At 40.1% G+C, this 25,834-nt stretch overlaps 3 protein-coding genes across 4 annotated transcripts; 2 read left to right on the top strand and 1 right to left on the bottom strand.

Moving 5' to 3' along the window:
• The first annotated feature begins 1,172 nt into the window (after positions 1-1,172).
• LOC119729995 lies at positions 1,173-3,437 on the top strand. The gene is made up of 3 exons (XM_038202786.1): positions 1,173-1,594; positions 1,906-2,046; positions 2,976-3,437. Exons 1-3 carry the CDS (start codon positions 1,413-1,415, stop codon positions 3,229-3,231), a joined length of 579 nt encoding a protein of 192 aa, XP_038058714.1. The 5' UTR covers positions 1,173-1,412; the 3' UTR covers positions 3,232-3,437.
• A 3,107-nt stretch (positions 3,438-6,544) lies between these two features.
• Positions 6,545-19,733, bottom strand: LOC119730381 (protein-tyrosine sulfotransferase 1-like). Of its 2 annotated transcripts, none has more exons than XM_038203246.1 (3): positions 19,558-19,733; positions 13,234-14,392; positions 6,545-12,522 (listed from the first exon to the last, which is right to left on the bottom strand). In XM_038203246.1, exons 2-3 carry the CDS (start codon positions 14,082-14,084, stop codon positions 12,054-12,056), a joined length of 1,320 nt encoding a protein of 439 aa, XP_038059174.1. In that variant the 5' UTR covers positions 14,085-14,392; positions 19,558-19,733; the 3' UTR covers positions 6,545-12,053. The 2 variants fall into 2 exon arrangements, with proteins under 2 accessions (XP_038059174.1, XP_038059175.1); XM_038203247.1 differs by having other exon boundaries at positions 19,562-19,733.
• Positions 19,734-20,330: 597 nt separating this feature from the next.
• LOC119729926 (collagen triple helix repeat-containing protein 1-like) lies at positions 20,331-24,751 on the top strand. Its single transcript, XM_038202707.1, has 4 exons — positions 20,331-20,541; positions 21,752-21,901; positions 23,064-23,271; positions 23,986-24,751. The coding sequence occupies exons 1-4, from the start codon at positions 20,410-20,412 to the stop codon at positions 24,132-24,134; spliced, it is 639 nt and encodes a 212-aa protein (XP_038058635.1). The 5' UTR covers positions 20,331-20,409; the 3' UTR covers positions 24,135-24,751.
• Positions 24,752-25,834: the final 1,083 nt, after the last annotated feature.

Here is a 25,834-nt window from a genome sequence, read left to right as displayed (position 1 = left end):
CTGATCAAAGCTGCGGCATGGTGCCATACGTCGCATGTTGTGAAACGACCTACGTCATTTTTTTGAAATTACGATCACTGAACTAAGTGGTGCACAGGTGCATATGATGAAACACACGTGACCGCGAGTTTCAAAACGTGAAAAACATTGTAATTACTGGTAGCTGAGACTGTACCACTGTGTACTGTGTCCACGTACGTACGTCCGTGTCCAGCTTATGTGAGGGCTACCAGTTTGGCCCGGCTTGCTTAGTGCTGCTTAGCATCAACACGAAATGCAAGGCTCCAGCGCTTACCAGCGTTGTGAAATCGGTGCCTAGGGCTGAGCGGGGCCTACGAAACACTGGTGCTTGGGGACTACGAAAAACTGAATTTGGTCCTAGGCTCCAATCACTAAATTATAATACTGCATAGGCCTACATGTTATTTGTTAAAAAGGGAGAGTAGTACACATTACACCTGCTGTTCAATACATTGGTTCACATCGGGAAGAAATAATAAAGTTTTGGTTCACATTGGGAAGAAATAATAAAGTTTAAACAAAATTCGTATAAACTGAAGTCCTGCAGTGTTTGAATCATTCCAGCAGTGAATTGTTCCGTTTACATTGTCTTCTTATAGTTCTTTTCAATTAGTTTGCGGTGCTGGGTTGAGGCCTCATCGACGACCGACTTGTGAAAGATATACATACAGATAGTGTTTGATACCATTTTCTGGACACATGAGTTTTTAATTCATCCTCGGTGTTCGATTCTTTGATCAAAGCAAAATGCACAAAGCTGCCCGCCTTTATGAAATCTTGATAATGACGGTGTTCTTAGCAGAGGGCGCCATTTCTTTAAAACTACCTCGTACTTGGACCTCATGTATGTGGTTGCTTTGAAATACGTCGTTAAACTATATGTTTGATAAATGCAACAACAACTCGACCTGAGGTTTTAGAATTCCTCACGTAGGCCTACTTTCCAATACTGATGTGCGTAAACTGAGCTACAGAGGAACAAATAGTAGGTAGGCCCATATTAATTAATGCTGGAGCTGGTTAGCAACAGCGCCGCCGCATGCCCGTACCGTATATGGGCCTAATAACTTCTGGTCAGTGATTACAAGCCTCCTACATGTGTATGTGACCTCCGCCTTTGTGCATGAGATTTTGCATTATTGTGTTCCAACACCTTTTTCGACTCAACAGTCGGGCAGACTTTGTACATGTACATGCTTGATAAACATCACATGCATATGTAAAAGACCGAATCACACTAATTCATTCTCACGTTGGAGTCTGAAGTCGATGCAATCTGAGAAGTAGGCTTAGGCGAGTTAATTGGCATAATTAGCGATGACCAGCATTTTGATACGATCAGCTACGGACTGACCAACAGTCATAGTGTAGTATGTAACGGCAAAACTGACATGGCACTTGGCAAGTTAGGAGTTGCACTTGTCTGCGGAGTGGTGGTTGGGGTTGTGGCATGGGTTGCCTCCTGGGACGATAAGTTCACTGTGAGGAATGAGATGATCGTGGCCAGACCAGCCAAGGAGGTGTACGAGCTCATTGCCGACTTACGGAAGCACAACAAGTACCATCAGTATGTGTAAGTAAGGCCCTCGATCCTGGTTTATGCCTAGACAATTTTCTAAATTAGTTCATGCTGTAATAACGCTTAATTGTCCAAGTTCATGGTAGACTTACTTTTCTACGTTCATGATATTTGGGACTCCTCTTGTGATCTAAGTTGCACTGAATTACTTCTAGTTCTTAGGTTGAAATCTGACAAATGAAAAGTGACTGTACTAATGGGTTTCTATAACAGTGTCCTTTTAGTGAGGTTGGGTTGAGAAAGGGGATGATTTCTCCTTGAAGAACCTCCACTGATGCTGCATGCTACTTTTGTTTTCATTTCAGCCCAAAGGAAACAGAGCTGTTGCACACTGTGACGTCTGAAGACGGTGTTGAACTGCGAACCTTCCGAACCAAAGAGTCCGTACCGCTTCCGTTTGGGTTCCACATACCAGTGACTTTTGATGCTTTGACTAAACTCACAAAGTAAGATATTCACAGTTTCTTTCATGCAATCGAAACATGTTGTCCTAAGTGCAACATGTTTTCCCTATTGAAAACTACCTTTCCATATTTCTAATTCAGTATAACAAAGTATTTGTCAAATAAACCTGTTTCCTCTCCTAGAGAGTGGCAAAGATCACCATAGATAGTGGTGCTGCACAGGGATCAGATATGAGTTAAATATTAATTAGGAATGAAATAGTATACGGCCTACCTTTGAACTCAGTATGTATAAAGGCCAAGTTGGAAGTTACAAAGAGTTGATCTTTAGAGCTATTCATTCCACGTTGAGTCAACAGGGCAGTACAAACATTAACTGTGTTTGAGCATAGAGCTAGGTGTCCACCTTGGATTCTGCAGCTCAAGATGAACTTTACTGATAGTGTTGGTTTGTTGCTCTCTTTATTTGTAGAATTCTGAGAGAATAAAGATATATAAGGGTTGTTGAGTCGCGAATATCCCGGACAAAACCCCTTTTTTCAGAACAGTTTTCCCCATGAAAAAGCAGGCAAAACTTAACAATAATTAGACTGCCCTTTGAGTGCGTATACACAGATCTTTCAATCACTATACTCAATCAGTCTATCTGAAAATAGATGGTAGTCGATGGATATACGCCATTATTGCATGTAAACCTACCAACATATAATCTACGAATCCCAATTTACCAATGGAACCGAGGCTTAGTAAGTGCAGTGCTAAGCCATCGTATGAATTGAGGACCTTATTTTCTTTTAATCCTGAAAATCAATTAAACTGCTGCGAACTGCTAACTGACTGGATTGACCTGAAATATACAAAGGGGAGCATTCATGAAATCCTCTTTCAACAAAATACAGCACCACATCTTCTGGTTCTCGGCTTCAGTGCCAATTTGAAATTCTTAAGTACACATCCTTTCTTTCCACTAGACCCAACAAAGAACTCGTTATTGACATAGACGTGGGACGGACAAAAGGCTCATCCATCTGGACCCTGGAACCAAACAAAGGCACAGCGGGAGAAGGTTCCTCATCATCATCATCATTAGGCACGCTGGTCAGGGAAGAATTCACCCTGGAGTGTATGTGGATCACGTGCGGATTCGTGGAGGAAAAGGCGAGGTCGTCTCATGAGGAACTGTTTCGGAATCTGAAGAGGGATCTGGATGGAAAAGAGCCCGTTTGATGCTCTGGTCCAGCAATGGCATTCCAAAAACCCGACTGATGTGGCTTGATGGCATATCCACAGCAAACCTTTTTGAGTTAATTAAGTACAGTCAGAAAGATAGTGCCGTAACGCTCTCGATTGGCCGTACAGAACAGGCGCAAATCCAGAGGGGGATTTTGGGGTTCAAAACCCCCTCAGCTCTGTAGTTTTTTTCCCATAGAAATTCCTGAAAAAAAGCGAACACCTCCCCCCCCCCCCCCCCCCCCCCGCTCCGACACACAAAATTCGTTTGCTAGTAATAATGTCCGCCTTGCACGAAATACGTACAGATCCAGCTTGGTTAGGGGGTATATGTACATTATTCTGGGATAGAGTGTTAATAATCGTCGGATTTGAACAGCGCCCTCATTGAAAGTATGGTATGACTCTCCCCCCCCCCCCTCCCCCCCCCCCCCTAGCTTTTTGATGTTACGGATGCCAAGTGTCCGGAGAAAAAAGTGTCTACATTTCAGATTTTTTTGTGCCGATAAAAAACCCACCCTGCGAAAATTCCTGGATTCGCCCCTGCAGAACACAGTCTTGCATGGGATACCTTGAAAGAGAGGCAAGATTTCGACACTTAAATTTGTAGCTTACCAACCGCCATAAAGTTTGCAAAGAATGTTTCGCTTTATGCATTTCACGTGTACAAATGATTCGGATGCAGCCTTATGTTATACTGTCTCTAACACTTTGGATCGCGTAGAGGGCGGTATAACTTGCAGACTGTTTTCGCTCGTCTCTATCCAAAGCCTAGGGCGCATAATGCGCTAATCGATGGGTGCGTTCCACTAGTAATGGTTACGTTTTATCGTTCGCGATCGTTTTTGTGCATAGCCGGCCAATCGGAAATTGCTGGCGATCAGGGGCGTAAATCCCCCGGGGAAGCAAGGGCGGATCCAGAACACAATTTTTGGGGGGGGCCAAAAAAAAAATTTGGTCCCCCAAAAAAGTGGGTCAAAAAAATTACGGCGTGGGGTTCGGGGCCCGCTTAAGGGCCCCGAATTTTTTTTGGATTCTAGATGCTCTGTGGTGCGATCTGAGGCAATTTCTGACCACTTTAACCAATGTTTTTTTGAGGAAAAGATGGTGGTGTACTCATTGCCTGCCTTTATTGCGATGTCACATAACAAAAAAATTTGTTTCGTTTTTTTTTGGGGGGGGGGGCATGGCCCCCCCCCCCCCCTGGATCCGCCCTTGCGGTAAGGGGGTTATGTGTGGGGGGGGGGTATCCCCACACACTTTTTGATCAGGGGGATGGGCTATTGAAACATCCCCCACACTTTTTCGTGGTGAGAAACCCAAAAAATGAGGATTGCGAGGTGTTTTTCGAACTTCCCAACAACCAAAATGTATCCAACAGCACTGGAACTGGAGGAAATGGAAAGAATGTTGCAACCTGACGCCACTTCAGCAGTTGTGTACAAAGCCTATGAAGAGTCAAGACAAGTATTTCCTAACAAATTGGAAATGTTTATCAGTCCCAGATTCATGTCTTATAGTAGTTTTTGCAATGACCGACCTTCATTGAGATGATTATGAAGAAAAGAGTGGCGTCAGGTTGCAACATCTTTTCCGAGGAAACAAGTACAAAAGCTTAAAATGTGCCGTTTTGATGTAAGCGCGAGTACTGGCACAGAAAGATGCTCTGCATCATGAACAGCGACCCCTAGTGTAATGCGGTGTCCAGTTTTTCCAGTTAGTCCTAATTTTTATTTCGTGATAGATATCACCATGGGTTTTGTTTTAGTTCCATCAATTATTAAACCAATATACATGTATATGCAACGTTCCATTAAAGTATAATCTAATTTATTCGAAATAAAATTGTTTCACCTCGAAATGTAATGTCATTACTAAACGATGCGACACAAGTCCGGACAGTGCAGTATTCATTTATGTTAAATGCCAGGTGAATAATTGTTTTTGAAAACATTTGAATACCAAACTGCCAAAAATTAAGATTTCACGGTTTTAATCGGCAAGAGAAGCAAACAATTAATCGATCAACGGTTTCAACTTGATCAATCAATCGAGACATTTTCCATTTCTTTATTACATGTTCTAAAATGTTTTTTTTTAATTGATTTCCTTTCCAAATGAAGTGTCATTTTTGTACGACTTTTGTATGTCTAATAACAGGACTTAATCGTTGTAGCATTTTTCATTTCTTTCTTTGATTCAACTTCCATTTTGTTCGTTATACTATTTGTGGCTTGACTCAATGGCTCCTTTGAAAATGACATTTATGTTTCGTACAACTGCCTCTTTTTCCCAACAAACTTAGAATTAACTTCAAAATTGTAAAGGAAACATGACACAATAAGCAAAAATTAACTTTAATTTACACGACATAGGCTAGATGTCCGGTTTATTTCAATTTGACAAAGTACATGTATAGGCTAGTTACATTAGTAATGTCACCTTGAGAGAACTTAAATCAGTCAAAACGTTGATGATTGTTTGAAACAGTGTCATCAGTTATCTTCGAAGATTACGACACATAATGGGCCTTCGTTGTCGATTTACGGCTCCCCAAATATTACCACTCTGTTGTGCAAATTCCTTATACAGGGTGAGTAAAAAAAACGCAACCAAAATGGCAGGACCACTTTTTGAATGAAGTTTTGCCAGTGGCACTTTCAAAATCTAGGATATGAAAGCCCAATCAATGCGCTTTCTTTTAGTACAAGGATCATTCAAATCACTCATGTACTTTCCAAGTTTAAGGAATTTTGAACGCAAACACCATTTTCAATTTCTGTCCACGAATCACAAAAAAGGTAAGTGTTCTTTCAGCAAAACGACAACAATTCACATGTATCCCTATGAGAATTGTTTTTGTTTTGCTGAAAGAACACTTACTTTTTTTGTGATCGGTGGACATAACTTTAAAACGGTGTTTGTGTTAAAAATTCCGTAAATTGAAAAGTAAGAGTGATTTGAATGATTTTTGTACTAAAAGAAAGCCTAATGACTGGGTTTTCATATCCTAGATTTTGAAAGTGCTACGGCGAAACTTCATTCAAAAATGTGTCCTGCCATTTGGGCTGCGTTTTTTTGACTCACCCTGTAGTATTGTAAGGAACAGTTTCTTTATTAAGTAAGACAAAAACGGTAAAGAAAACTACACGGGAATCTCTGGGTGGTGCAGGAGGAATTCCCCCATTCATGCAACTTAGTTTTTTTTTTCTAAATAAAAGCTTCTTTCTAATAAAAAAAAAAAATCATCCACAAACACGAATATTTGGCACAACTTCTCCACTATTAAAATTATACATGTACTTTCATCCACCACAGTCGCGAAATCTTGTTAGTTTACATCAGACAAATTTGGCACAAACATGTACATTAATACAATATAGAATACTCTCTCAACGGCATAACGTTTACATTCAACCCACACAATACAGGAATGCTGCTCGTTATTATATATTTGATTGAAATTTAGCATAATTACAAGCACTTTAAACAGCATTGCTAAAAAAAAAATTCGTTTACCAATTTACAGCACATTAAGAAGTTGACTAAGTCATGTACATTTCAACTGGTGATATGTCAAGATTTAATAATGGATTTCAACAATTATGAAAGCATTTTGTAAAAGGAAAAAGACTCTGCACCTTTAAAATGGCTGCCATGGACATGATGGAAAGGGTCTATGTGAGGAACACTGCAAGGAAACATTTCTCAAGTCTATTTGTATGACCTGGACAACTTCATAAATTCATAAATTATTCCAAACAAAAATTGCGAAGTGCACTTTTCACTATCAACATGAAAAACGTGTCAGTTTACAGAGAAGGGCAATAACAGAAAATACAGCACTGCAGAAGAAAAAAAATCCTCAAGCAAAAATCATCATAACATTCAATTTAGGTGCGAAAATCAATCAATCAAGCACTATAAATAGCCACAAATTCTTACCAAATTGTGAATTTGGAGAGAGTGTGATCAAAATATCCTACTTGCATAACTGAGTTTGTCAGGAAATGTTGAACTCGCAATTTCACCTCCTGACATTTGGTAAACACTAAAACATAAAAATGTTAAAAATGTAATGAAACAAAATTCTTTCCAAACTTCAATCTGCTATTCATATTTCATTGCTAAAAATATACCCCGAAAGCAGTTTTGCCTAGTGCGACCTCATCCTTTGAAATACACTGTACGTAAAATTATTTTCGCTTTGTTTGTACATATATATTCAAAAGAGGACATCGGTTTTCTCTACACGTATCTGTATCATGGATACGTATATGGTACATGTATATAATATTCATGATCCATTCCAAGTATCCGAGAGCCTTAAAATACAAAAGTCTTCTTTTTAACATTTGATCAAGCACAATAATGTCATAACATGACCACGCATTCATAATTTGCAATACACTCATACAGTGCAGTTTGAATGGGTGCTTTAGGCTATTTAGAAATCGAAACAGTTATTTCAAATGTTTATTTTTGGTTTGTGAATTCTGACCATGGTTGGATAACGCCAATGAAATAAAAAATACTGAAATGCATCAACCATGGGATGAAGTGAATGTGATAAATACAGACTCATGCAGTCACAGTACATTGTGACCTTGTACATACATGTACATTATGAATTCTGGAGACAATGATAAACCATTTGCATGTACTACTAGTGTACAATGCATTACCGGGAGAATAAACTTCAAGTTATAGAAGGTTTTCAAAACCGAATCTCTCAATTGATTACAGATTAAACCCAAACTCCCTAAACATTTGCGCTGAGAAATGTCCTGAATCCTCCAAAACCATCCAATATGGAGGAAACCATTGGCATATTCTATGTACTTAAACTTTCGAAGGGAATCAAGTCCCACAGTGACAGTGGCCTGGCTCTCCTTAATCCTTCAAAATCCTCCCATTAAAACCTGATTGATTTTGATGGGTGGGAGGGTGGGAGTAAAGAACGATGATTTTGGTGAGAAATCTGTTTTATGTTGGAATTAATGGATACTCAATGGAGTACAGGTCAGACGGATTGAGAATTTCTGTATTTAATAATTCTCCACAATCAAAGAGGCTAGTTTATGGTACAAAAAAGCTCCATGTTTTGACTTTGCACCGAGATTTTCATGCGTGTCTGTGTACACAGAATTAATAACAAAGAAGCATTGGCGCATAAAGGATCGTATGTGGATTTATTTTTAGGCCTTTCATCGTGTTTTGCTTTAAGTTTAAGAAAAACATGTACATTAAATTGGTCTGCCCCTCGGAAACATTACAATCAGGTTTTTCTCTTACAATTGTCCAAATCTGCCAGCTGTACAAAATGTAAGGAATATCCATGGGAGGAAAAAGGTCCCACACTGATACAAAAAAGGTTCAATTCTACAATTCAATTAAACCTGATCAGCGGTATTCCACAACATGTCCGGGAGGTATCGCTCGTGACATTTGAGTCGCAGTTTCAAAAGGTGTTCAGCATTTATGCATGAACCCATGAAATCGTGCCGGTAAAGAACTGCCAACGTCATTTGGTTGCTGGGTGAATTACACGAGGATAGAAAGCCTACATGTATTACTGATTAGATTACAAAAAAAGTACAATGTACATGTTCATGTACATGTTTCATTAAGCATTGAGCATGTAATCACATTTCCAGACCATTTAAGAGAAAATTTTCAGGATAGTACACATCAAGGGGCTAAAAATGTTTTGATTTGTTCTGGAAATCTGGGAAAACATCTTTTTGAACATCTGTTTTCAAACAAAATTGTTCTTAGCATTTTTTTTCTCACCAAAATATCTTGGACAATACATGTAGATTAGGCAATTTCTCCGATCACTACGCCTTTGGAGAACCTATTTGAGATTTTTAATATGAAACCATAGTATCAGTAAGCCTGGAAGTGAATCTACCCTGCTACCCTTGGAGGTAATAAACTAATATTTGCAAACATCAAAAAATTAAACTGTCAAATTATTATCAAATACCTTACTTGGCTTTAAGTGAATAATAAACTCAAGCATCCTGTGAAATCAGTGCACCTGGTGTGTGTGCTGTCATTTTCAACGATGGTCGGCCGACCATCATTGGGAAAAAAACTGCATACCCCCACCCCAATTTACTAAATTTAGTTAGTCCACATTAGTTTTGCTTGTAATCAGTTACACATCTGTGAACAGGTGCAAGCCAGCAAGATGTAGTCTGGTTCCCTGACCTGTTAATTCCCTGATTGTCTATAAATTGCTCTTTTTCGTGGGAAGCAGGGTAAGGAAACCAGACAACAAGAACAGCATTTTGCTCTTGGTTTCTCCAGCATCCATGAACACAAAACTTTAAACAATTCAGTGCGACAATATTTGCTACATACCGGTAATACAGACCCCCAAATCCATCCATTTCTGAAAATACAGCAAAAGCAAATGTTGTATATGTTACATGTACCTTTAAGTGTTTAGCACAGAAAAAACTTATAATTGATAACAGGCCATTTGAGAACTTTATCAATATTTTACATACGTATTAATATTATATCGAGCTGTAATTTCATTGGTTTAGGACGGCCACGTTTCTGGACAATAAAAATACATGTCACACACCAAGGGGCATATTGCACTCATTGTGTGGTGGACCCTGTCAGCGTGCTAGCTTCGCGCAATGAGAACTGCAACTTCAAGAAATTTAGATGTTTTTGGTCAACACTGACTCCTTAGTCCAGCCCAAACCAGAAGTCAAGATAACACTGATAAAAAAGAGGCACTTATTATGAAGATAGCAAAAACGGAGAAAAGGCCCCTCAAAATGGGATCATTCATTATCATGTTTGATGAATGATGAGGACTCTTTGTGTAAGCAGGGAGCAATCTATTATCAGGAGGCTAGACAAGATGAGATCACAGTCATGGTAAATGATGCGAGGGGGGCACAGGAGGTGATTTAGTACATGTACCCGCATATTATCTGTTTCTAATTTGGAACATTTTTCGGATGTGGGGGCAATAAACATAAATGTGCCCCATGCATAGTAAAGTCCGAGGCATGACCGGGTGGTGTACATTTACATGAAACTATAAATAGCAATCAGCTACTAAAAAGAACGCTTTAATGCATGCATGCATGTTCATGTATTCAGACTAATTTTTCCATGTGAACAATTACCATATGGATTAGGTAAAAAAATGTAGATGTTACAACAATTATCTCTGCGCATATTTGCATGGGGATTTTTTTCCCTTCAAATTCTATAGAACTTGAGATAAAAACGATAAATGGAGAATATTTCAGTGTTTGGGATTAAAATCAGTCAAATAAAAACTTACTTTGGGCATGGAGCTCTACTACATGCACAGGCAATTATACATGAATGCAAATGTATGTACTACTAATGAATACAAACTAAATGAATCTGTACATGTACTACACTGTTAACGTGTATATTTTGTACTTGGGTGACAGTTGTGCATATTAATGTTTTATTGTGCTAGCATGTGTATTCTACACATGAAATGTGAATGACACTACACCACCAAGGTGAAGTTTTTTGCAAAATAGTGAGATAAGGGAGATATGATTTTTTTAATAACGTGAGCTACATGTAACAAAACAAAACATTGGCTCCAATTTTACACCCCAGTCTGTGTACCTGCCAATTGTTTTAACTAATTAACACTACACCGGCTAAATGTAACAGAAAGCAACAAAGATAAAAACGTTGTTGCACGCTGTTGCATTATGCAGGTAACGCAAGTCCCCATATTCTGTTGCATCTTGTTGTATTTAGCAGGGCAAGTGCCAAGGCAATACATCCACTGTTTCATTTGGTTGCATTTAGCAGGGTAACTGCTCATAGTGCCAATGCGAAACAAGATTATCCACTGTTGCATTTGGTTGCATTTAGCAGGGTAACTGCTTGGTGCCATGGCTGGTATGCACTGGGTTCACTGCACAATGCAACTGAATCCACTGTTGCAATTTGTTGCATTAAGCAGTCTTATTTCAGCCAAATTGCATTTTGTTGCATATGACAGGGGGCCTACAATCCCGGTCAAAATGGTTGGGACACTTCCTGAGCCTGCCACGGTCACCCACTCCCCCGCTCCCCCGGTTAATGTTGTTCTCTCCAGCTGATGGAGCACACACCACGCAAGGAGAGACAACATTGAGCGGGGCCCGGGGATGGGGGCCAGCGAGATTTGGCCAGGATTGTGGGCTAGAGAAAACCTATTTGTGGTTAGGATTTAGGAAATTCACTTCAAAGTCTAAGAGTTAAGGTGGATGATTTCGTACACAATTGTAAAATCACATCTTCCTTATTTTCCTTTCTATTTTGTAAAAAAAAAGGCAACTAACAATCAGATCTTCAGATTTTGCAATGTGACATGTATGAAGTACCTGTACTAGTACCTACTGCAGATCATACACTGATTTGAATTTTAAAACTTTAGGTATAATGTATGCACACTTACTGTATAGTGTACATGTACATACAGAGAAGTAGGCCTACTCACACACAAATGTGATCGTTTAGTTTGTTCAGTTAACACTCTGTTACATGTACCAAAATGTACATGTAATAAAATATATCAAACATACATGAAACAAAACGGAAAGGATGCTGGCTAAACATATGCTATCGTGCATCTGCAGAAAAACACAAGAAGGTTAAAAAATAAAACAACGACTCTGTTTAACAGAAGGTTTGCGTATTGCACCTTGTGAAACAACGTATACAAAAATACTGCCAATATTCATTAATAAAAAATAGTGCGCTTTGTTTTTTGCAATTCGTTTTGGGTGATTTTTTTAGAATTGTTCCCATTTCTAATTGGGATACGGCGCCTCAGGGCGCCGTGCAAATGTGGGATTTTTCGGCCGTGTTCTTCCAAAGCGATTCAGTGGGTTGATTCTGGGCTTTTTCTGTTGATTTTCGCCATAGTCTGCCAAGACGGCCTCGTTGGGCGGCGGTTGTCTGACGGAATCTTCTTTGGCTCCCGGTTGCGGTTTGGCCGCATCCGGCGGCGGCCGTTGTTTGTCCGGTTCCTCCATGAACTGCTTGGCGTTCTCTGCGTAGCGGTCGGCATTGGCCCGGATCTTGTCCTCGTTCTCCAGCACGCGCTGGTCCGGCGTGCCGTAGTTGGGCGGGTTGGCATGCGGGTCGTACCCCAGCTTGGCCAGCATGGGCGCAATCGTATCGATGTTGTCCATGACGTCCTGGGGAATGTGGCCGACCCACTTGGTCAGTGCCTCCAGGTTGACCGGCTTGATCACTTGATCTGTGGACTTCTCCTTCCTGAAATAAACAAAAGTATGGAAGATGGTTAAGAAAACACACCTATAGTTTTCAAACACTGCAACGTGGGCAAAACCAATGCACCAAGTTAGTGCCGAAAATTTAAGTATTTTCAGTTATCTTTGGAGTACAGTGCAGTCTGTACAGATCTATGTATAAGTACATATACATGTAGGTTAACTGCACAACCAAGATCGCCAGAATGCTAGACCACAACCTAACAATTTTAACTCTCCTATGCAAACATACATTTTATGCAAAGTTGTCCTTTCACTTATTTCAGTCAAAATCAATCAAGTGACTGTTTTTAACAGTTGAGAGCTCCCAGCCTATACATAAAACAGGATAGACTGGCTCTGACTGTTTATGTAATTTGATACAGCTATGCTTTGACTGCAGGTGATTGATAAGCCAGCTGTGCCTACCACTTGCCTGCTTTTGTCTGTTGACTGAATTTGACTAGTCACCGTGCTTGGCTTGAAATATGATTTGACTGTTAGTTACTAGCCTGTGTATAAGGCATGGCAGGGGAAGAGGACTGAATTTTGTCTGTGACTGTTCAGAGAGCAGGTGGATTAAACTTAACAAAGTAAAGTTAAAACAGGAATGCCATTCATGTAACGCTCACAGCATTCTAAAGTGCAGGTTCATGTGTAAAGTTGTGCATCAGACCTACTTGTTCGTAAAAAAAACTCAATCAATCATAATTACTTTGAGAGTGAAATGCCACCGGGTTTTCCCACAGTATCCTCGTGGTGTAGCACGCTGTCGTCCCAAGGAATGTCCAGGAATGTCAAAATCTTCCTCATCCATTCCTCAGGATGCAGCACCAGTTTCTCGTAGAAGACGGGCAGGCAAATATTTGGCCCCAGCTGCATGCACTGGTTGTACATGTTCTCCACGGCAAGGTTCCATTTTGTCAAGCAGTCTTTGTAGCTTTGGATGTTGAACCCGGTGATGGTGACCTTTCGGGAGATGATGGAATGGACGGTGGCCCTGCCGTCCCGCAACATGAGTAGATACTTGCCATTTTGGAAAACCCTGTGCAGGTAGACCATCGATTTCAGGACAAAGGGGTCTTTGTTGCATAGCCGCCGCGCCGGCTCGCCGTGTTTGGCAATGATCTCTAAGATGAACGCCGATAGCGCGTCGTCGATGACTTGGTCAGTCAATCCGGCCTCTATGAGCCGGCCATGTTCTTTACCGGATTTCATCCACTGGGCACGCATGCTGAGGAGTCGGGGTATAAGACGGGTCTCCTCCCCGCACCGCACATCCGGATGAGCATCCAGCATAGCGCGCATGAGCGTGGTGCCACTGCGCGGCATGCCGCCAATGAAAATCAGTGGCATATCCTTGTCATAGACGTACTCATTCTGTTGCTGGTCGTACATGACGTGCTTGGGTTCTTTTGGCAACATGACGGTATTCTGATGTCTGTCCAAGGGACAGTTTGTTCCGACAATTAAGTACGTAACGATGGCTGTGACCAGCACCGTTAAGAATGTCTGTATTTTATTGTTTCTCCTCATTTTGTCATCTAATGGTAAGTGGGTACGCATCTATCAAAGTTTCAGTTACACACATATACATGTATGAAACATCATCTTGTGATATTTTCGTTCAACAGTTATCTAACTATTGAATATTTGAAGACTAAACAATAATGTTTACTCTGAGCAGCTTGAATCTTAGCCAGAGGTCCATTTTTTTTCCAGCTGGTCTTGACAATATCCGACCTTGAAGAGTTCCTCACTTCCACAAACTGCAGACCTTGATTGCAAGAACAGGCCGTCTGCCTATCAAAGCACATCGAGGCGGATCCAAAGGCTCATCTTAAAGATGCGTATACCACACACAGTAGGAATGCCTGAGCAAATGATAAAAACAAACTTATCATAAGCTATGATGAAACAGGAACAGAGGCTTTGAATTATCTAGAGCAGTCAGAATTGCACAACTATCAAGGGAGATGTAAATGTTAATGTTAGTTTTGCCCTTTATGACATTTATGCAACTTTGAACGATGTATGCTAAGCACTTACAACATATGCCAGTTCTGTCCCATAATGATATGTCTGAGAGCTTGCATATGTACACATCATGTATGACCATATGACGAACATGAACCCAAGACCTTTTACTAACTCAACCTCTCACTACTGCCGGCAAGTGTAAATGTACTGGTACATGAACCAAGCTTCAGATGATGTCTATTTTATAGACTCCCAAAAGCACGCTTTTCTCAAATTGCTTCCAACATGTACATGTACGTGTACATGTATAACCCATTATTATTTAGAGCCACATGTTTTCTCAGCTCTTCACAGAGGGTGTACATGCACTGTGTGATTTCCAAATAAACCTAAGGGCCAAAGCAATGCAATGCTTGAAATGCACCTAGTTGTGTCCCATTTTACATATAACCTTATTTTCAATTTTCGTTTGGCCATTTTTGAAGAGTATTTTGGTGCCTTTTTGTTTTTTTGCTAATACAAATTTCCATATACATGAGCAAAACTGTGACATCTCTGTAGTCTACCTCATTGGGTCAATGGTACAATACTACAATAGGCCTACTGAAGACACTTTAAAGGTGCGTTGCTTGATTGATACAGCTGAGATACATTGTTTGTGGATATGAATGGAAAACTTGATTTATGGTACATGTATGTGTATATGTATACAAAAAAAATATGAGTACAGTTCTACATGTACATGTATGGGCATGTTTATTTCATTAACCCTGCTATGCCCAGTGCAGTTGGCAGAGAATTATCAGACCTTTCAAAACATTTTAAATTTGCCTGACTAAAAGGGTTTTGAAAGGTGAAATAGTGCTGGAACTTTGAAACTTTTTGAAAGGTTTCGGAAGGTGAAGCAACTCTGTGGGCAAATTCAGTAAGTTGCCTTTCAATACCTTTCCAAAGGAATTGAAAGGTGTGGTAGTGCAGTAACAATAAATTCTGGAGGATTTTAAATTGTTGTCCTCCAATTTGCCAGAACCCAGATTTTGAGGTGTTTTGAATGGTCAAACCACAGGAGAGTTAAAAAATGCTTCTAATTTCAAAACTGGCAGCACTGATCCTTATGTAACTAAGTTATAGTGTTTGATTGATGGTCCTTCATACAAGATGGGGAACCGAAATCAGGCCTTACACCTTTAAGAGGTATTATATAAATCTCAATCTAAATTTTTATGGAGAAAAGTTAGGAATTAGGCTATTAATATTAATTAGGACTTTAATACACCTTTGGTTCAGGTGAGCCTACACCAGCACAGTTGATTAACAATATTACTGTAAACAGATAAAGGAATGATTAAAGCAATAAGTGAGTGTGCTGTCTTTAAAATTCAAACTCAGATCTTGACTTTAAACAAAACAATGACTTTTTGTAATTATGCAAAACCTACATGTAAGTTGAGTTGATGCTGATGAAGTAGGGGTGTTGAATGTGTTAACAGCATCTTACACTTTGTAATTAAGTGGAATCAGTTGATTTAAATGATTAAAATGACCCTCAATCAATTTATTTTGCCAAAAATAAGATTTTTACAAAAAAGTGCTTTAAAACAATGAATTTAAAAAAAAAATCATGTGATTTAAATCGCGATTTAAATCAGTGATTGAAATCAACATGATTCAAATCAGCCAACCCTGCTTTCAGGTATTCTGCATTTATCACTGTATCCGGTTCCAGCCAGAGACAGAGCCAAAGCCGGGTTTTAAAAAATGGCCAAGATGGCAGCCTCCAGCAAGACACTGTGCATTACTCGTAGCCTTGTTGTCTAGTCTGGTTTCGCAGTTACATTATCGTTGTGATGTTGTATTCAGGGGCGGGAATCAGACCTAATGAAATTTTGGACTTTACTTCCCTTAATATAGGCTCATCCTCCAGAGCCACAAACTACAATTTAATAAGGTGCAACCTCGTCCCCAGTGTGTCGAGCCCTGGTATTGGATCATTTGCATGTGCAACATTTTTGAACACATACATATACAAATGAGGAATAGTCTGGTGCCTGCATGAGCCTTACGTTAGCGCTTGTTTTTGTATGCAGTGTCTGGGGTAAAAACAGAGTCAATACCTCGCAGCGCAAGCATGTCGTGAGTTACGACATGCAGTATCACATTTCATATTAATCATGTTAATATGAAAAAATTGGAAAGGAAATGAGTATTTTCGAGAAGGCGTGGACGAATGATCGCGAAAGCACATACTGCACGTTTTAAATAACAACACCAAGTACACGATAAAAATCCATTTGTAGCCAACTGCGGTATCGAATCAGGATACAGGAAGAAAGTTTGCTATCCAGGGCTTACAATTGGAAACGCAGTTGGACATAAAGTAAGCACTGGGGACGAGGTTGAATACGGTGTTTCACAGTAATATGCGCCATCTTGCTGACAGGGAAATTTCACATGCGTTGCTGTGTACGCATCGTCAATGGAAAACTTTGGCGCTTCCAAGTCATCATGCGGTCATTCCAAAATACGCCCGCAACTAGCAACGCGTGTTCTTTTAGCCCCGTGAACAAGATGGCGCATATTACCATGAAACACCTTATTTAATAAGGACTCAAAACCATCAGAATTCGTCGCCAAATTACCATGATTTTTGGAACTAGACCTCTACGGAATTCAACATTTTTTTGCTACATACTATAGCTGGGGTGATTTTCAAGGGACAAAATCATTTCAATCTTAACTTGTTTTTCGGCTCCCCTGGCAAAGGGACTATCCATGCACAGACCATAATGTACAAAGTATGACTGATAATGCGGAGGTAGTCCAGTATTTTTCAGTCACATTTATGGGACTAGTACATGTCCAACCATGGTCCAACTATTTGAAAAGACTGGCCTCATCATTCAGTTACACTGACAGTGTCATCTACATTACTCTGGTGGCTGACTATGGAGAAATGTGGAAAAGTATACAGTACACGTACGTCACTTTTTGTTCAATCAATTTCCAAGTGCCAAAAAGTTAATACTTTCTATGGTTCTTTCATCTATTTTCCCTCCTCGACTCTCACTCTCTACCCTCCTCCAATCCTCTTTATTTACCGGTCACTTACTCCACCGGGATTCGAACCTGCCATCGTGTTATTTAATCCCACCAGCCTTATCCTCTACACCAGTCGAATGATCGTTGCCAGTAAGGGACTATTTGATGTATTTAAAGTAAAGGCTAATGAATATTTAATGGCGATCGTGAAGTGTAGGGCACCTGTTTTGTTTTGATCAAATTAGAGTCAAAAATATTTTTTATTGCTCAAAAATCACCTTTACAATCAAAAGCAGACTTTTCTCAATTCTAATGACACCTGTTTTGCAATTTTGAACAGATTCTTGGGGTAGAAATCACAATTTTCCAGCACGATTTGTGCCTTGCGATTCAGCGCGCCGTGCGTGCTCACGGTACATCACGCGGTGATTGCCATCTTTATTTTCGGGTCACGTGTTGTTACCGCGCTGTCATCGTCATTTTACCCCCAAATTTCCCTCAAAAAATCAAAACCCTGCCTTCTATCTACCGGTATGACCTCAGAATCTCAGAAAGTTGATTGGATATCGCCGCTAGGCATCATCATCCAGTTTGACTTCAAGTCGGTGCCGTGCAAATGTGAAACATACCTGTTTATTGAGAATGTCGCCAACTAGTTTGGTAGGTCCAATAATTTTAAAGTGGATTTTGTTCCCTTATAGGAACCGGGCCATACACTTCACGATCGCCTAGTTAATAAACTAAATGGTAATGTTGTGCGCTTTCTTAAAAATCACGCAATCTTAAGAATGAGCGCGCATTCTTAAGAATGAGCACACATTCTTAAGAATGAGCACGCAATCTGAAGAATGAGTGCTCATTCTTTAGATTGCGTAGGAATATCATGTGCGCAATTTATGAATTTTGCACAATCTCAACAAAAATTGCAAGGAATAATTATGTTAAATGAAATGTATAGCGGTTAAAGGGGAAATAATTCATATAATGAGGAAAGAAAATGATCTATGCTCCTGTACTCGTATAACTACGATTATTTGAATCAAATTAAACCTGTTATTATTGCTTTTCTTCTGCCCACTATGGGAAGTTTTGCAATAACGGAGGACTGGGAACTAGTCTGGGAAGTGCTTTGTTTAGGCTAGACAAGTTACAAGTCCCTGTATGTATCATATGCATATCACCAAAAAAAAAGGTGTCCGGAAGCTGCCAAAATTGCTCTTTTGACTACCGGTAAATACAATCCAGCTCTGCGGCGTATTGGTGGGGGTGTGAACAATAGCAGTTTAAGTGGCAAATAGCATTAGCGCTATGGGATGTAACACTAACAGTATTCATTCTCATTCTTCACATTCTTCATTCTTACGCCCCCCCCCCCCCTTAATTAATTTTTAACCCGAAAATCAGAATTCTTTCCACTACACTAGTATTATTATGTCTCTTATTTTTTCCCGGTCCACCGAATACTCTACTTTTCATCGTTAAATCTTTTCCTAAGTAAGTGACTTTGCATTGCAACAGTATAATTGTTAAGGATCAGTGAACGAGGATGCAGCTAGACTTGCCAAGCGCAGCCGGTGCTCGGCATGGCATCGACAAGACCGTTATCTTGTCGCGCATTCTTAAGAATGTGCAGTTTGTGCACTCAATCTGGAAGAGTTATTTTTTGCGAAGATTGCGCAAGGATCCAGTTGCGCGATCATAAGAATGTGCATGCACATTCTTAAGATTGCGTGATTTTCAAGAAAGCGCACAACAGTCATACACCTGTATTAGTCCGAGTAACTTGGACCCAACTTATCGCCTTTTTTAACATTTGGACATGGTCTGGCGATCGCCAGACCATGTCCAAATGTTAAAAAAGGCGATAAGTTGGGACCAAGTTACTCGGACTACACCTGTAATACAGACTGCGTCAGTGCAGTGAACATCATGAACATGGTCATGTAAATAAATGAGACTGAGACTAGTCCGACCCCCTGTAAATTTTACTGTCAATAACAAATGAAGAACGGCCACTTACCTACTTTTCTTATCTGTTTGCATCATGGAGGTAGAATTAGATGAAACCCGGAAGCAATCAACTAAGGAAATATTAATTAAGCCAGAATCCAAGACCAAGTCTCTTTCTTGCTCATGCTCCGGCTTCGAACACGTACACAACAATGATTGATTGTTTTTCTGCTGTTCTAGCCTTAACGGGTTTTCGGCACAAAAAGTACACATGTTACGCACTTATGCTTAGAACGTGCAATGTTGGGTCGTGCACCAGCGATATTTTACAGACAAACAATAGAGGGCGGCATTTTAAAAAAATGATAACAAACGAGAATGCGTGACATCGCATCCGGGTTTGTTAGTTAAAAAAAAAAAACCGCTTTGCTCTTTTAAATTAAATGTATTTTAGTAATATTACGCAACTTTTTTTTTCAAGTAAACTTAATCAAAATATATTGTTTCATTGCACGGCCACCAAATTCTGAGGTGAAGGGATTCGGTCCTCTAGCTTGTAAGATTATTTAAAAAAAGGAAAAAAAAGAAGGAAAATTAAGAAAGACAAGAAGAAAGTACGGCCCTTGAAAGTTTGTTACCTATAGCAAAAAAAAATGGAGTACATGTACATGTACCTTCAAAAGCCAATGAAAGCCGAAGAGCATTGAAGGACAACAAGTGAAACTTATCGGAGATATTGATTTGCTACATCATTGTTCAAAAGATCGTCTTCACTTCGTTCACGGTACCTAAAAATCTATTATAGGCAACTATCGACCCGATCATCTCTCAATAGCGAGGCCGTCAATCAATAAAAATCGACTTGGCAGTAACTTACGACGCCATTTTGCTGAAGACAACTTCTCCTGAAAACAAAGTTTTTATGCATAATACCGGCGAGATGGAGACATCAACTTCCCTGATTTTGTTTTTTCTCTTATGCGGGGTTTTCTTCGGACCTTGGGTTGCGCATGCCGAGGTGGTTGACACATACAGACGGCGAATTGTATTAGAGGTAAGTTTATATCAATTTAGTTAAATAATGCAACGAGCAGAGGTAGATCTATATGAGCGCTCCACTGCGGTCTTGCAGTATCCAGACAAAAAAAGCTAAAAAGAAGATAAACATGAACAATTCTGACCTAAACAACTGGTGAATATGATCTAAATATAATTCCTATCTTATTAAAGATTATTATGAGTCTAATTACCCAGTCGTTTCATTGAAAATTATCACTTCTATAATAGCAAGCGTTTCAAATATTTTTTGAGAGTTTGCATGATGAAATCGAATACGATAAGAGTATAGTCTAGTGGTGTTCCCTAATACGTGGCGCACTAATGAACGTTTCCCCGACTTTCCTCATGCAGAGTTACCAAATTTCTTTGTTGACAAACTTCAACTTCATTCAATTAAATACTGGTACTTTTACCTTAATATAAGTGCTTGCCGTTGAACCTTTGTGAACGATCTCAGTGTCATGAAATTAAGTCCGAAATTCAAAAACGGTGCGACGGTGGCGTCCGGAAATTGGGCACAAAATCGGCCGAGTGTTCCCTATTTTGGGGCGCACTTGAAAAATCTCGGAAAATCTTAAGTTTACATTTGAGAATTTCTGAAAAGTTGATAAATTCTGATAAGCCATTATTATCTCTGCTTTTTGATATTATCCTACTAGAAATTTGTCAGAAAATGATTTTCTTATTATTTTGGGTCGCATTTTCAAAGGGTTCACTTTGTGTGCACTTCGCAAAAAAATCACGCCAGAATAAATATCTCTGCTGAATTGTAACGGGTAAACTCAAGATTTAGGAACGGAAATGTTTAGAGCCTGATTAAATTTCACTTAGTATGAAATTTCAGGTAAAAAATTTGCTCTAGCAAGCCTTAACAGGTTTAAGATCAAAGTGTGCCACTTTAGGGGTCGCACGACATCAACAATGATACCACTGATGCAGTTATTGTATCCGTCACGTCGACATCCTAGTGAGAGACGGGCAGAGCACACTGTCCAAAACGTTGAGTTCCCCCGGTTCTTTTCAGAACCACGCAAACTCGTACTCACGAAAGATTCCAATTTTGTTTTCTCATAGTGCAGCCGCAAAACTATATGTTTTGTTAGCGTAAACGATTTACTGCAATAGTAATAAAAGTTTGCTTTTTGAACCAACATTTTGATGGCAAGCTTCTTAACTGAACAATTCCATCCCACATTTCCTTCCAGGAGTGTTCAGCTGGAACCGACGGTCCGCCAGGGCCATCGGGCCCACAAGGAGTGAAGGGGGACCTGGGAGGGCCCGGGATCGCTGCTCCTAACTGGCGGCAATGCTCCTGGTATCAGATCGACGATGGGCAAGACAACGGTGAAGTCCGTGTAAGAAACATACATTTAAAATGTAATGTTCTCCTAATGATTACGGTTTTGACTTTATTGAAGGATATCCATCTACTGGGGGTTTACAGAAAGTTTTGAAGGATTTGGGTGAAAAGCAGGTCAGTATGGCCATGGAGGAAGGAACATCCATGGTATGGCATAACTGGGGTACCATTTGCAGGGCAGAAGGGGGAGGGGCTCGTTTTCTAGAGGGGCAGGGGCGGATCTAGCTTTCAGGAAACGGGGGAGGGGTGATAATGGGTATAAAGGCGTGCCAATGGCACGCCCTCGCGGGGCCCGGGGGCCGGGCCATGCCCCCAGGAAAGGTTTGAAATATACGATACTTTCTGCTGCATTCTAAGCATTAAAGGGCGGTTCCAGGGAGGCCAACGGGGGCCATGCGCCCCCCCCCCCCCCCCCACGTCGCAATAAGAGCAGGCACTGCGTACACATCCATCTTTTCAGAAGTGGTCAGAAATTGCCTCAGATAGCACCAAAGAGCAAGGGCCCCGAACCACTCGCCGTAATTTTTTGACCCACTTTTTGGGAACACTTTTTTTTGCCCCCCCCCCAAAAAAAAATTAATATTGTGTTCTGGATCCGCCCTTGTAAGCATTTAAGGGAATTCGAAAAATAAATTTAAGAACTTTAGCATTCCATTTTTTTTACCATTAGGCTACATGTTTTATGATTAGTCGGCAGCTGAACGGTGGGTGGTTGCAACCCCCATCCATCACTGAGGGGACACGTGTAGTGGGTATTTTCTTTTTTAACAATACAAAGCTTATCATTAACTGCCGTCCCCAAAATGCGATGCCTAGGGGAAAGAGGCACAAACGGGAACAGGCGTTCCCCTTATATCCTTAGTTTATGCCGGGGAGAACACTGACGAGGTGACACGATTTTGGGATCTGTGGTGGTTAGATGTTTCCTTAAAGATGCGTCCCCGAGCTATTTCGGCTTTTACTCCGAAAAAATAAATTCTTTTTCTAAACTGCTATTTTGTTTTAGAAGTAAAAGAGCTCCTCACTTCTGGGTGAGATCGACCGAAACAATCGGCACAATTTAAGTACCCGAATCGGGCAAGGCATCTCACGTACCCTATACAATTAACCATTGAGGCCCAACAGTTTGTTCTTCCACTTGCTCCCATTGGATTCAGACGTGTTCCTTCACCAAGGAGAACTCGGACACATACCTCTACGTGGCGATCTCCGCGAACCTCCGTGTAGCCTACAACAACCCGGCCTGCTGCCGCTGGTACATCACGTTCAACGGTGCCGAGTGCTCCGATCCGGCTAAAATCGATGCTGTCTGCTACGCCGCAGGGTACAGCAACTATAACCTGCACAGACCCAGGGTGTTTTTCGGTAGGTTTATACAACATTCCGAGTTTGAAAGGGAATTGTGCATGTTTAATGGTGGAACGGGACGTCACAGAAATAATACGTTCAGGCACTTCATTCCCACTTTAAAAAGACATTTTTTTTCTTACTTCATTTTTACGTGTAACGTAAGTTTGATAAGTAGAGGTTTGGAGTTTGTTTTGTGACAAACCGAAAGTAATTTGTCATTCGTGATGATTCTTCCTGTTTTTACATTAAATACGAAACAAAGTCGGTCACATTTTCACTTGTGATTTCATCATGGCGTCACAAGTTTGTACGTACATCTTGAGGTCAGCCTTGTCAGGGTTAATATTCATACCAAGTTTGAAATCAGAAACACAGAACTGAGAACCAGCACAAAACAACACGAGAGTGATGGGGACTGCCCCCCCCCCTCACCCCAATGATCACCCGATTCTAATAATTAAAAAAAAGTGATCGGGTTGGTTACGTCTCCATAGTCCGAAGTCCCATTGGTCCGAAGTACCAATGGAACTTCGGACCAATGGGACGTCGGACCAATGGGACGTTTATACCAATGGAACGTACAGAGCAATGTGCCGTCGGACCCATGGGATTTCGGACCAATGGAACTGCAGAGCCAAACGAAACATCCAGTTTCCTGCATAATCATGTGCACTGTCCTCCTTTATGTTAATTAACCTGCAACTAATTGATTGATGGTTTTTATTTAAGGTTACTGCAAAAGCTTGTCAGCTGGAAGTTACTCCGTTGGTTTGAGAGTGGGCAACTGTGCTGGCTATGGTTATTATGACTGCTACACTGGATGGAACAGCGCCTTGCATTTGATGGTCGAAGAAGTGACACCTTCTCCTTACGATTAGGCCAAGTAAAAAAAAGGAGTTTCTCGACTGGGTTTTTGGGAAAAAAAGAGAGGACATGCCCCCTTCGGATTTTCCAAGATGGATTCTTCGATTTTCCGCTTTTGCTGATATTTTTGTGTCCAACGCTTTTATAGTAACAGATTGTAAACTTGCATACATAGTTACAAATTTCCTGGAAGAAAACTTTATATATTGCAAATGTTTCGGGGTTTTTTGGGGGTTTTTTTAAGGAAAGAAAAGAGGCAGCAGAAAAAAAGTGCGAGGGGAGACTTTATTTGGCCTTAGGTGAATCTTTAGTAGAACATATTTTAATCTTATTTCTCGAAATTGACAATATTTTCGCATATCAAAAAAAATATTTTTCAGAATTTTCCTCTCCCCTTTAGAAAGATTTCACAACATCTACCGTTGTAAAAAATAAATTACTTTTTGCAGTGACATGTCTGATGATACACAATAAATACACAATAAAAGGTTGGTCTACAATTTACATCATCAACGCTCCAAGGGCGATCCAGAAATTTTGAAGGGGGGGGGCGTCAGATCTTTTTAATGTCAAATTGTTGTGGACAGGCGGACATATAGGTTATTATTATTAGGCCAAAAAATAAAAGTCTCCGGTTTCTGGTATGGAGCTTGCCCAAAAAGTGGTGCGGCGACGCCTCACGCGGCTTTTTTTTGTTTTTTACCTGATTTTTTTGCTTCAAATGCGTGCTGACGACTGCAAATGGTGCCCGACTAAACTTAGTGCAAACATGTGGGAGTCCAGAGAGGCCACATAAAGCTTATTCTCGACCATAACCCAATCTAAAAACACGTTAAAATTGTGCAGCAGCAGGACATCATCTTTTATTGAAATTTTTTTTTTTCATTTTGCCGACGCGCATGGCTACGGCGACGCGCGCGCATACCAGAAACCGGAGATTTTGTTTGTTTTGGCCTTACTATAACTGTTACATTTTTTATGTGAATACGGGAGGGGGGTTGACCCCCTCTGGTTCCGCACCTGCACTCCCTGTAGTAAAAGTGCTTAAAGGCTATTTATAAGATGGAATGTGCGTCTGCGTGATGTAAATTCAATATTGGGTTGTTTACTCAGTGTTGCAGGAGGCCTAGTGGGAGGTTCGAGTCCCGCCCGAGTAGTATGTGTATTTTTCTCACAAGCACTCGAACAACACTGAGTAAACGGAGTTTGTAAAATACGTCAGCGAAGGGCAAAACCCAATATTGCATTCGCTTAAGATTTATAAAACGTTTGTATATTTGATTTCTGACGATTTCTGTAAATGTGCCAATTTAGTTTTTAGTATCATAATTTATTGTGACAATTGTGATAAGCACGATATTACTAAATAATTGATATTACTGTAATATACTTTTTTGGATACTTTGATCCAATTTTTCTATATCAAATAATATCTGAACAAATTTTAGTAGGTATAAAGTTTATTAGAATACGTATAAAAACCTTTTTTTCTTAAAACCGAAATATACAGATATATTCTTATAGTACTGTTTGATTCATTTGAACAAATTTAGTTGTGTACCAAATATAAAATACTCCTGATGATGATAACATAAAGAATTTCGTTGTATCACATGCAGTTCATTATATCAGAATAAAACAAAACAAAAGTTGATCCTTTAAAACTGTCCTCATAAAAATCTAAAGAAACGAAGTTGCTCAACTAATGTTCCAA

The sequence above is a fragment of the Patiria miniata genome, unplaced genomic scaffold (genome assembly GCF_015706575.1).
Source record: "Patiria miniata isolate m_02_andy unplaced genomic scaffold, ASM1570657v1 HiC_scaffold_22, whole genome shotgun sequence".
Lineage (NCBI taxonomy): Eukaryota > Metazoa > Echinodermata > Asteroidea > Valvatida > Asterinidae > Patiria > Patiria miniata.
The sequence above is the reverse complement of the archived record's forward strand: the minus strand, read 5'-3'. Positions and strand labels throughout refer to the sequence as shown.

What these genes read in the sequence shown, in the direction of transcription:
- LOC119730381 (XM_038203246.1), bottom strand. Translation starts at nt 14,084, where the DNA reads ATGCGTACCCACTTACCATTAGATGACAAAATGAGGAGAAACAATAAA. An exon ending in GGTGGCATTTCACTCTCAAA is followed by an intron (nt 12,523 to 13,233) that starts GTAATTATGATT and finishes TGTTTATTTCAG; the next exon opens with GAAGGAGAAGTCCACAGATC.
- LOC119729995 (XM_038202786.1), top strand. Translation starts at nt 1,413, where the DNA reads ATGGCACTTGGCAAGTTAGGAGTTGCACTTGTCTGCGGAGTGGTGGTT. An exon ending in AACAAGTACCATCAGTATGT is followed by an intron (nt 1,595 to 1,905) that starts GTAAGTAAGGCC and finishes TTTTCATTTCAG; the next exon opens with CCCAAAGGAAACAGAGCTGT. An exon ending in GCTTTGACTAAACTCACAAA is followed by an intron (nt 2,047 to 2,975) that starts GTAAGATATTCA and finishes TCTTTCCACTAG; the next exon opens with ACCCAACAAAGAACTCGTTA.
- LOC119729926 (XM_038202707.1), top strand. Translation starts at nt 20,410, where the DNA reads ATGCATAATACCGGCGAGATGGAGACATCAACTTCCCTGATTTTGTTT. An exon ending in GACGGCGAATTGTATTAGAG is followed by an intron (nt 20,542 to 21,751) that starts GTAAGTTTATAT and finishes ATTTCCTTCCAG; the next exon opens with GAGTGTTCAGCTGGAACCGA. An exon ending in CAGACCCAGGGTGTTTTTCG is followed by an intron (nt 23,272 to 23,985) that starts GTAGGTTTATAC and finishes TTTTTATTTAAG; the next exon opens with GTTACTGCAAAAGCTTGTCA.